This window comes from Aaosphaeria arxii (assembly GCF_010015735.1).
Source record: "Aaosphaeria arxii CBS 175.79 unplaced genomic scaffold BU24scaffold_8, whole genome shotgun sequence".
Lineage (NCBI taxonomy): Eukaryota > Fungi > Ascomycota > Dothideomycetes > Pleosporales > Aaosphaeria > Aaosphaeria arxii.
The window spans coordinates 971,456-983,571 of NW_022983481.1; the positions used below are offsets into that span (position 1 = coordinate 971,456).

The window sequence follows — 12,116 nt, forward strand, 5'->3', positions numbered from 1 at the left end:
GCATGTACTTAACTACACGTCTTCGAGAACTTTTGTGTAATGTGTAGATCTCAGCCTCCCAGAACTCCTTCGTAATGGCGGCCAGAGCTGGAGTAAAAAACCCTTTGGGTACGGAGGCTCGTCGGTCGAGCAAGCAGTAAGACTCATGTAATATTTATTTCGATAGCTTTGCTGATATTTGGATAGGCCTGATTCAAGGAGTGATCCGTCACCCTCAATCAAGCCTGTTAGTGCATTCTATGTCTTTCTCGCGGCCAATTTCATCGCCGCTGCATTTGCGCCAATCCAAGACTGTGATGAAGTATTCAACTACTGGGAACCGACACATTATCTAAACCATGGATACGGACTTCAGACATGGGAATATTCACCAGATTATGCCATCCGAAGCTGGGCTTACACCATTTCACATGCATCCGTCATTTGGATTGGGAGTCTTTTGCCCTTTATCAACTCTAAACGCGCGGAATTCTATCTTCTCAGGGCAATATTAGCTTGCGTATGTGCTGCGTGTGAAACGCGGCTGTATTCAGCAATTGCTCGTAATCTCAACCCTAAAGTTGCGGTGTTCTTTCTGATGGTCATGATCTTCAGCCCAGGAATGTACCATGCATCACCTGCCTACCTGCCATCAAGCTTCGCCATGTACACTACCATGTTGGGCTTTTCCGCCTTCATGGACTGGCAAGGGGGTATTAAAACGGCTCAAGGGATCTTTTGGTTTGCTGTTGGAAGTCTGCTTGGCTGGCCCTTCGCAGGTGCCCTTATACTTCCTTTTCTATTTGAAGAGGTTCTTCTCGCAGCATTTAGCGGCAAGATACTTGACGGTTTCATGCGTTTGCTTGACGGAACTGTTAGATCTGTAATTGTTTTGGTATGTACGCACCTGCACCTAGGCAATCAAAACTTATACCCTACTACAGGCTATCCAAACAGCCATTGACACATTCTTTTACAAGAAGCTGGTATGCGTTCCATTCAACATTGTCCTCTACAATGTCTTCAGCGGCGGCAGCAAAGGACCAAATATCTACGGCGTAGAACCCTGGCATTTCTATGTCCGGAATCTTATCCTCAACTTCAACATCTGGTTCTTGCTTGCACTGGGTGCGCTACCGCTGTTGCTCTTCCAGCACCTCATCCGACAACGGTCAGTGTCGATGCAAACCCTACTACGGGGGACTGTCTTCGTATCTCCATTCTACCTCTGGCTCGCAATCTTTACGCTACAGCCCCACAAGGAAGAGAGATTCATGTACCCAGCCTATCCAGCTCTAGCCCTCAACGCAGCCATGTCACTGCACATTCTACTTGCCAATTTTGGATCCAACGACCCACGAGACCTCGTTAGCAAGATACCAGCTCAGCTCAAACTTGCCATCGTGAGCATTTTCGTACTCGGTAGTATCGATCTAGGTGTCCTGCGGACGATGGGAATGATGACCGCATACTCCGCGCCCTTGAATGTATACGGACCCCTGCAAAATCCAGCCATCGCTCGACCTGGCGACAACGTATGCTTGGGCAAAGAATGGTACCGCTTTCCTTCTACATACTTTCTCCCAGATGGCATACGGGCCAAGTTCATCAAGAGTGAATTCTCAGGCTTGCTCCCGGGCGAGTTCAGCGAAGCCACAGATGTGCATGGCCTCTTCCCTGGTGCATGGCTACCTCCATCTGGCATGAACGACGAGAACCGAGAGGACCCAGGGAAATATGTAAGAATGACATCCTATTCATTCGTTGACAGATCTGATGCTAACACTGTTCAGGTAAACATCGAACAATGTCAGTTCCTCGTAGACTCGCAACTCCCGGGAGTCCCGTCCACTGCGCTCGAACCAGACTACATTTCCGACACAGAAAAATGGGAAAAACTATCCTGTACGGACTTCCTGGATACGACGCGGACGTCGACACTAGGCCGTTTGATATGGGTCCCGGATTGGCCATTCGTTCCAGAGAGATTCCGTCGTAAATGGGGGCGGTACTGTCTTTTGCGTCGAAAATCCGTGAAACAGACATCACATCTTTGGAAATCCACCAGAAAGAGTAATTGAAATAGCGAGCGTACAACATGTAGATATGTCTTTTCTTTCATTTCGTTCTCTCCCCGACAAAATATAACTATAACATGTACAATAGTTTCAAAAAATCCAACTTATCATTCCCAATCCACACCACATCACCACCCCAAATCCCCTCGCCACAACTCGGCCCTCCAACCCTCTTACCCTCAGGTCCGCATTTCCCTTCCAGGAAACATACCCCTCCATCTTTCCGTCGTTCAAGCAGCACCCGTCGTCGTTACAACTCCCCAACCCATGGCGCTAAACCGCAATCGGAAAAAATTACCCTCGCCCGTCTAGTCTGATAAACAGGGATCACCAACTATGACGGGGGCAGTTCAACCCCACACTTCTGATTGTCCCTTTTGCCCTATCCTTTCTTTGCTGTACTGGGATGCTACGACGCAGGAGGTGCGTTATCTCTCCTGTGCGATTATCTTGCTATCTAAACTGGGGTGAGGGGAGGAGAGGGGAGGGGGTGGTTATATATCTATGTGAGGTACCTTTGTTTCTTGGGTTTGTAGGACCCTGATCTTTACAGTGCGATAGTTGATGAGTTTCGTTGCTATCGTGGATTTGTATTTTACCACTGTTCGTTGCGAATTTGTGGGATGAGCTCTTGTTAGGGTTCGGTGTCTTGAATTATATTCCTTACTTGGGTATCTTGGGATACACAGTTGAACGGATATTTGTTCGCTTCACTTCTCTCAAACGCAATCAAAGTTGCCGATATCCTTCCTACAGCGGGCTTCCTCCAGAGGGAAGGACATAGATACCACGCCCTCGAAGTGGTTATCTCTATCAGCAATGGCCAACACACTTCAAGCCCGCTTCGCGGACAAGATGAACGAAGCGGATGGTTGGGCACGACACAACCTCAATGTCACCAGAACGACCCTCGACACCCTCCTGCAGGAGACCAACCTCGACCACCATGTCACCATAACGTCTGCAGTCGCCCTTGTGACACTCGTGTGGGTGGTGTCGATAGTTACACGTCGGCTACGTGCACGACGGACTGTCAACAACCGACCAAGCACACCAGACGTCGAAAAGCGGTCGCCGTTCAAAGCGCCAACTCGTCCTCCAGGAGGTAAGTTCCCTCTCCCTTTAGATACGCACGTCCTGAGCGTGAACGCAACGTAGCAATCAATGACGGGAAGGAAGCTGATAAGTGTGTGCACAGTATGGTACCCGCTCGACTTCAAACGGCCAGCCGCCCCGCCGTACCCAGACTGGTCGGTAACGGACACAAAACCCCTCCCTTACCGGCCGTTTCGCTACGGTCCCAAGTATAACGTGACGATGGGTCTGCGCACCATGCACTGGGACGAGTGGATCGAGCTCGACAATAGGTTCTTGGAGTACCACGAGCTGAAGGCTAAGCGCATCGAGGAGCGCGGCAAGAAGTGCAGTTACACGTCGCCGGAAGCGTTCGATGGTGCGTGCGAGCTGCTCGAGGAGTTGTGCGATTACCTGCCACAGAGGTATCCGAGCTTGTATAGGAAGACGGAGGTTGGGATGGATAATTTGGTGACGGGCGAGACGTTTGATATCGTTGAGAGGCCGCTGAAGGAGGATCCCATGCAGATGGCTGCGAGATTCACGCAGGACGACTTGGCGATCATGTTCGAGAAGGAGGACGGCCAGTATTATTTGCTCGCTGGGTCAATCCTGCTCGCGGGATTCTGGAGACTGGAGGATAAGCTTGGTATGCCTTTGTCTGAAATACATACCAGCGGCAATGTTCCCCAGTACAAGGAGAAGCTAGAGAAGGGGATGATGAACTTCTTCAGGCGGGTGCAGCCTGGTCACCCGGTAGTGAGAAACAACTACTTCATTCAGGTGGATGACCAGCTGCCGTGGAGTCCTAGCATTGGGAGCGAGGATAGTGAGGGTATTGGTTGGTTCACTGCGGAGAAGAACAAGGCGATTCAACACCACTATTTCCGAAGTGAGAGGCAGAGCTTGAGAAGGTATGTTGTCTAATTGCCCGTAATGATGCCAGTGTCATTACTGACGTCTCTACCACTAGGCTTCCACGATCTGGTGGTGTTGTCTTCACGATTAGAACTTATTTCCATCCGATTACAGATATTTGCAAAGAGCAGTATGTGCCTGGCCGCTTGGCAAGCGCTGTTCGGAGCTGGGGCGACGATGTCAGTAGGTACAAGGGTAAAGACAGATATCATGAGGTTCTTCTCGAATATCTAGACAAGGCCCACGAGAGACAACTCGCGAACGGGCTAGACATGAGCAAGGAAGAGGAGGTCAGATATTATCCTTTTTGAAGCATACAATGACTCTTTTGCTGCCAAATGGCGAGTCAAGTAATCTCATATTACGATAGCATAGCGATCAGGATACTTTCTTCATGCAAGAAATAGTGCTCGGTCTGGCTAAACATTCGTGTTTTCGTTTTGTCGAAGACTATGTGTGTCATGCATGAGACGATTGGTTGGACGGCGATATAATTTCGACCAGCACTATAAGTGGAAGGTACTAAATGCCGGCATCGAGCAATCATTCGATGATAAACCCGGGTTTAAATAATTGTACACATTGCCTTGTTGGAATCCCGGAATAGGCAAGCAATGTTGCGATAACGTGGAATAAACTTTCGGCAGCATTGCAGTTGCTACTAAGTGTCATGCAGTAGTTAGAGGATAGTCGTTTTTCGGCTGTCTCAGACGTCGACTCGAGCTTGCACAATGAGTCGCGGCTGAAGTCTACTAAGCAGTCAGTGCAAGGCTGCAGCCTCGAAATGGGGTGGATGTGCGCAGCAGGTAGGAGAATGTTGGCTATGAAGCTATAATTCCCTTTGTTGATTTTGTTCCTGTGCCACAGAAGTGGAATTGCTTTTCATGCTTCATCCATGAAATACATGACAAGGGACGCGGTAGTTATCTCTTTGCATGTACTGGTCTGTCGGCACATCTAGCACTTTGCGATCCCCGTCCTCGTCGATATTGCCCGGATTATAGATAATGACAAGTCGTGCCACAGTGAGGGCTGTCCCTGCTTTGTGTAGTGAGGCGAACGGATCGCATCTTCGTCTTATGGGAGGATGCCGGTATCCAGAAAGGGCCATACTCTTGTCATAACACATGATGAAAAAATATAAAATAGAAAAGTACGGAGTAGTATTTCTGCCGATCATGGTGCATTATTGTGTATCATGGATTCGCCCAACCTGCCTACGCTCGCACGCAAGGTGATCCCAAAGGAGTAACGAAGTTGGTGCAAGGTGTCAGCAGGGCGACGGCCCAATTCGTCGTAGACCGTCATGCCTTTGTTTACCCGGCGTCCACAATGCAGAAGGGCAGATGTGTAGCCTACCAGCGACCAGTGACATGCACATGCGAGAGGAGGAGCAGAGGCTCGTGGCCCGTTTTCACGTTCGGAACCCTAGCGAGCACGCGGTACCGTGCCGGACCGATGGCGTGAAGTCTGTCGCCGTTGGTGTGTAGATGAAAAGTAAGAACGGCATTTGCAGCTAATAGCAATCAAGATGGTTTGTCTCCATCCCCATCCCATCTTCGTCATACCTACATAAAAGTAGCGGAATCGCGAGGGCAGGGCAGGTCAGAGCGGCGCACGCTCCTCTTCTACCCAAGTCTTTCCTTTGCTTTGTGCACGTCCACGCCCCAGTCGTAGCGACTAATTACCTAGTACGCCGGTGGCTGGGAGTGGGAAGGTTGGTGTTGACCGCGACCGCGACAGCTACACCGACGTGACATTGGTGAGTCGTGGTAGTCGCACGCAGAGCGGTCTCGGATGAGGGGCATCGTGTCAGTAATTGGAAGATCTGGAGATCGATGGTAGTGCTGAATATATTTGGAATATGTATTTGTGCAGAGTAGGTAAGGTGTGCCGTTATGATCGTGTATGTATTCGTATCAGATGCTCGGCCATACTATGGGAAGGTGGCTTGCCGATGCAATCGGAGGCCGTCACGAAGATGAAAGAGTCGATTAAGGTTCTACCCGGCCAGTAACAGTAATAGCAGTGAGGTTGTGGTAGGGTATTCCCTGAAACAATTGCCATAGCTCAAAGAGACGCACAGGAAAGAAGAGGGGCAGGATAATACCTGGAACTCGGGAGTATTGTGGATATGGATGTGTGCATGGTGTGTGTGTGTGTATGTGTGTATGATGGATGGTGTTGGTGTGGTTGTTCGGGTGCATTGACACACACACTTTGCCTGTATCGACAACCTTGGCATCAAGCCCTCCAACTCCTACTCCTCCTACTCCTCGTACTGTCTAGGGCATCATCCTTCCCTTTCCTTTTTTTTACCTTTCCAGTTTGGCCCACCCAAATCGTCCACCAATCTACCCACTCCGTCCAGGTATTACGATAGGTCCACTCGCTCATTCACCACTAGATTGGACTGGGACTGGACTGCTCTTCCCCCCCTCCGCGCTCCGCTTACCCTCCAGCCCATCCTTGCACATCAATCCTGGCTGGCTCAATCGTTGCTCTTCCCTTTCCCTTTCCTGCTCGCTGCTGCTGCTGGGAAGGTCTCTGGGCCGCTGCTCTACACTGGGCCCATTATTGGATTGGCGAGCAAATCGACGCCTTCTTACGGACGGCTTGCTCTCGACTTCATCCGTCATTCTACCTTCTCGTACTTCTCTCCCTCGCAGGTCCCAGATTAACAATGTCGCTGCAGCTTGCTCATCTTCTGCAATTCTCCCAGTCGCTCATGCTACAGTAGCCGCCGAATTAGCTGCGCGCCGGATGATGGGGGCAGGATGATGTCCTTGCCCGTGCAGACTGCCTCTCCAGGTACCCCAGGGTTCTCACGAGACACAGGGGAGAGAGACTTGCTAGCAGCGGCGCGCCGAGCACACAATGCAAAGAACCGCTCTGAAAAGGATGGACGACGACTCCCTCCTCTTGCTCCTCGACGACAGTCGCTTCGGCGCGTGAAAGACTCCAAAGAAGAGCTCCTTCGAACCCGCACTCGAGGTGTGAGCAACGCAACCCTCGAATCCTCTACAACGAACAACACCGCGCCCTCGGGTCGCTCATTCACGGTCGCCAACGTGAATAACGGCATCATCTATCTCAGGTACCCAACCAACCTTTTCACCAGAAGAATACACCACTTCAATCGTCCAAAACTAACCCAATTCTTCTCCAGACCTATTGTCCGCGCTGGAAACCAACGTTCCCACCCTCTACCTGACCCTTTCGTGTTCCCTCCGCAGACACCTCCGGACAGCGCTACCCTCGACTCCAACGCCTTGTCCTCGCCGAACAATGACTACGACCAGAGTATCTACGGCTCGCGCGCAACTCCCCAAACTGAACGACCACCACCAGTGACCACGCACCAGGCGAAGACAGACGATGATCTCACGCAACTCCCACTGGCATATTTCAACACCTCTTCACCTCCCCGTCCGACCCCTCACGTGCGCTCCAGGTCTCTCTCCACGGCTGACGACCATACCATCAATTCCCATAGCACCGAACCAGGCACTTTCAGGATCGTAATCGAGAAGCCAAATCATTCCCGGCCAAAGACCGCAGACACGGGCACATTCCCGCTTCTTGAAGTCCCAATTCCTCACTACCGTCTAGGTACACCCCGGTTCAGCACCCAAGGCACAGCCATACTCAGAAGTTCTGTATATACCCGAGCGTCTGCCACAGAAGACTTCCGGTCGTCTTTCCTGAACACCCAAAGAGCGAGGCATTCATTGTTGTCGTCCCGCCACCGGTCTGACGTGTATTCGCCCGTTCCACCCAACTTCCGCACCACCTTGGATCGCATAGCCCTCATGGATCGGCAGGCATCTAGCATGCCATCCTCTGCTCGAGTATCCAAGATTCCAATCGGGCCGCAGTTGTATGATGCGATCACAGTAAACCCGGACGATCAAACTGTTGTAAAGTTCTCACCCACCGGAGACATCCTCGGTGCAACACCCTCCCGCCTTGTTGCACACATTACCTCGCCCAGTTTCCTGGACTATGAATTGCTATCCGACTTCTTCCTCACATTCAGATCGTTCTTGTCCAGTCGAGACCTAGTGGCCTATCTGATTTCTCGGTTGCGATGGGCCGTGGATAGACAAGATGATTTTGGCCGAATCGTGCGCGTGCGGACCTTTGTTGCGCTTCGTCATTGGATATTGAACTATTTTGTTGATGACTTTGTGCCAAACTACTCTTTGCGTGTATACTTCTGCGATCTGGTCAACGCGTTGTACACGGACCTGAAGGCTAGGTCTGATGGGGGCGGGGGAGATATCAAAATCGTGGGTGAACTGAAGAAATGCTGGAGGCGGACCTGCGCGTTGTATTGGGATGCCGAGGATGGTATTGGCAAGGACCTCGCGGATGATGACCTTCTGCCCGGAGGACAACCTGGATCACAGATATCCCAAGACGAAATCATGCAACATCTGCCCGTTCCCTCGACTCCTCCACGACAAGCCGGTAGCAGTACTAAAAGCGATACTGCTCCATCTAATCCGAGCGATCAATTTGCCAGCAAGCATATGGACTGGGCACAAAGATCTCGCCATACCCCACAAAATTCGCAGAGTTCACCATACGTACCCTCCCAAGAATACGAAGGGAACCAGGCCCCTCTGTCGCCAGCCAGCGAACATAGCATGCAAGTGGTGTCTTGCTCAATTCCCGTGCGTGGTCTCGGCCTGAACAAAGCTGAACCCGCAAATGAACTGCCTTTGTATCCTCATCCTGTGCCCCATCCAGCCCCGGCTAGGTTTGCAGCAAGCCCTCAACAAGTAACGTCGGCAAAGAAATCGAATCGTCCAGCACATGCCCATAAACGAAGCGGCAGTTTCTCGGATGCGTTGAGAGACCATCGAGCACCTCTCTCGATACCAAAGAATGCTGCACCCGATGCTGCCATATCTGCTGTCTCAAATATGCCTGGTACCCTGGTTCGTGGCGGTATTTTCCAGCCTAGCTCTCCTTACATCGACGTGAAGAATGGAGGTCTGCGCCATACAAGATCTCACCTGGATCTTGAACCTATCGATACAAGCAGTGGCGATTTCCACATGCGCCCAGGCCATGCAACTAATCCAGGCATGAAGAAGCTCATTGGTAGCGTCCGGCGTGCCTTGAGTTCGAGACAATATTCACCCTCAAGCCCTCACCTACCGCATTCGCCGTACCAGCATCATGCGTCATCCTCCAGATCATCCAATCCGGCGACTGTCTCAATCGTATCAGGAGGCGTTCATAAACGCAGGGCCACTCGTCCTCGTCCACAAGTTCGAGTTGACGTCCTTGCCTCCAAAGTTGGGGAAAGTTTCAAAGAAGCAGTCCAGGAGCAATTGAGAAATGAACAGCAACGCCAGAGCACAGTACAGCCTGAGTTAAGCGCATTCGAATTCGAGTTTGAACCCGGAACCACATCGCCTCCAGGAGATGGCAAGGCTCGGGAGCAGGATCCGAGGATATACAGCAACATCACTAGTGGTAGCAAATCCATTGTGATTATGGATGATACCGGCGCGCCTCCCCTTCCGGTTATGTCTGGGGCCCTGCCTGCTCCTGTTGATGCTGAAAGCGTACAGACTGTTATAGAGCAGAAAAATGAGACGGTGGACGAGCCTCCAACAGAAGAGGATTCCGATGCTCCCACGGTAGATTTATCCGAACGCCCGTCCTCCGCTGCTTTGCCTGAGCGCAATGCTTCGCTCGACTGGAGACAAACCGCTCGCAGTTCCATTCAGCGGTCCTTTTCAACTAAACGAAGATCTGCTTCGGAGGGACGAGAGCATATGCATTCGTTCCGTCGTCGCGGATCCAAGAAAGGTTCAATGAGTCGACCAGCGTCGCTCAGACGACATGCATCTCACAATAGCGGATTAGGGAGAAAGCATTCTCCCAGTATCGCCACATTCCAAACAATGTCCTCCGACAACGACCCTTTCTTCTTAGACCGCCATCCACACGAGCAAGATGCGGCTGGGCCTGCACGTCAACTTCGTCGGCGACCAGGCGGTGACCTTCGTGCCGTCGACAACGTGCAGGATCTTGAGCAACAAATCCAGCGACCACATTCTACTGGCTCAATCTCGAACCAAACACATTCCATCGCTAATTCAGTTGTACTCCGGTCCGACCGTTACGATCCTCAGAATGAACGAGATGACCACAACGAAGATAGTCAACCACCCGAACCTCCGAAGAAAGCCATTTCTCTGGTTGCTACACACTCTTCTCAGCCGAACTTACGACCATCCTTTGAAGCCGAAGTTGCAAAACTCGCTGCTCTACCTGACGATACGGATGATGACGGCGGCATCGAATCTGCCCTTATGAAGCTCGAAGGACGATATGAGAAAAAGTCGCCATCTCTACCTTCCCCCGCCAGTCCAGCCTTTTACGAGCCTGCCAAATCATCTGCATCTTCCCATACATCTTCAGTACCTTCTGATCAGCACTCATCACATACTGAAACCCATGCAAAATCGGATGATACTCTTCATCGGCCCCTTGCTCCTCCAGAATCCGAAGTTCAGGACATGTATAGGCTGTCCGGTGAAAACTTCAACAAGAGGCTTCCAAATGTTCAATCTTCTATAGAGTCTGAAGACTCCTATTCGTCTGTTCCTCTCCTCGACCGTGGTATTAGTGGCATCACCGATGCTCAGGCCTCAGATGCAATGCATTCCATGGCCTCGTCCGCCAAACCGGCGCCACTAAACGTCAATAGTCCCCCGTCACTCGCGGATGGTGATGCTACACCAAGGTTGGGATCACCTAATTCTTCGGTCGAGTACATTACGGAAACAGAGAGCATGAAGCGAATACCGAGAAATGGTACACGTCCACAAAGCTCTATTGCTCGTGAATCATTCTTGCTCGATGATGACGAGGATTTGAGCGACATGGATGAGGCCGGTTCTGGAGGGAGACCGCACTCAGACGACACAAGTCATGGAGTGCGAAGCTTTTTCGACGATGAGCCTGCTACCATAGACGAAGAGCAAGAAGATGGTCTTCCAACGCATCCCATGCGACACCCTCCTACGCCCCCACTCACCGCCAATCGACTCAAGGATTCTCCCCCTCCAGTAGACACAACTATATTCGATCGCGGTCTGCCAACTCCTGGACTAACCCCTACATCGCGCTTGAATAACCAGTCGTTTGGACAGCATTTGAACCACCCATCTAGTCCGCCCATGGAACCTGCGGTCGAGCTACAGGAGCTCAAATCGACTGATACCGCAAACCCTCCAGCCCATCTACCGTTCATCATGGCGTATGACTCGGAAGTCCTTGCCCAACAATTCACCATTGTAGAAAAGGATGCATTGGATGAGATCGACTGGAAAGAACTCATCGAACTTCGCTGGAAGCAATCGTCCCCCCAGATCCGTGATTGGGTGCAGTACCTCCGTACGCAAGAAGCCAGAGGAGTTGATGTGGTGATTGCTCGGTTCAACTTAGTGGTCAAGTGGGCGGTTTCCGAATGTCTTCTCACGGAAAACATCGAGGAAAGAGCTCGATGCATCGTAAAGTACATTCACATTGCGTCACATGCTCGTCGTCTCCGCAACTATGCGACCATGTATCAAATCACCATCGCCCTTTTGTCGGCCGACGTTTCGCGACTGAAGCGAACCTGGTCTATGATTCCCGCCGCCGAGATGCAAACCATGCGAGAGTTGGAGGCTCTGGTCCAACCATTGAAAAACTTCCACAACTTGAGGAACGAGATGGAAACATCATGCGTTGAGAATGGATGCATTCCATTCATCGGCATATACACACGAGATCTGATCTACAATGCCCAAAAACCACCCTTCCTAGACGCACCACCCGTCGACGGAGAACGACTTGTAAATTTCGAGCGACACCACACAGCTGCCATGATCGTCAAAAGCCTCTTGCGTCTCTTGGAAGCGAGTTCCAAATACACATTCCAGCCCGAGCCTAACATCATCAGCAAGTGCTTGTGGTTGGCCGCGCTTGGTGACGAAGAGCTCACAGCGCTGAGCAGAAAGTACGAATGAACATACACATATGCTTCCCACAACGAAA

General features: G+C 51.2%; 2 protein-coding genes across 2 annotated transcripts; both read left to right on the forward strand.

The window, feature by feature from the left end:
- Positions 1-26: 26 nt before the first annotated feature.
- On the forward strand, positions 27-4,360 carry BU24DRAFT_443471 (glycosyltransferase family 22 protein; the record flags this gene model as incomplete). Its single annotated transcript, XM_033530587.1, has 6 exons — positions 27-136; positions 187-874; positions 924-1,718; positions 1,773-2,052; positions 3,256-4,045; positions 4,105-4,360. The coding sequence occupies exons 1-6, from the start codon at positions 75-77 to the stop codon at positions 4,358-4,360; spliced, it is 2,871 nt and encodes a 956-aa protein (XP_033380502.1). The 5' UTR covers positions 27-74.
- A 2,469-nt stretch (positions 4,361-6,829) lies between these two features.
- On the forward strand, positions 6,830-12,088 carry BU24DRAFT_435574 (ras GEF; the record flags this gene model as incomplete). Its single annotated transcript, XM_033530104.1, has 2 exons — positions 6,830-7,146; positions 7,219-12,088. 2 exons carry the CDS (start codon positions 6,830-6,832, stop codon positions 12,086-12,088), a joined length of 5,187 nt encoding a protein of 1,728 aa, XP_033380503.1.
- Positions 12,089-12,116: the final 28 nt, after the last annotated feature.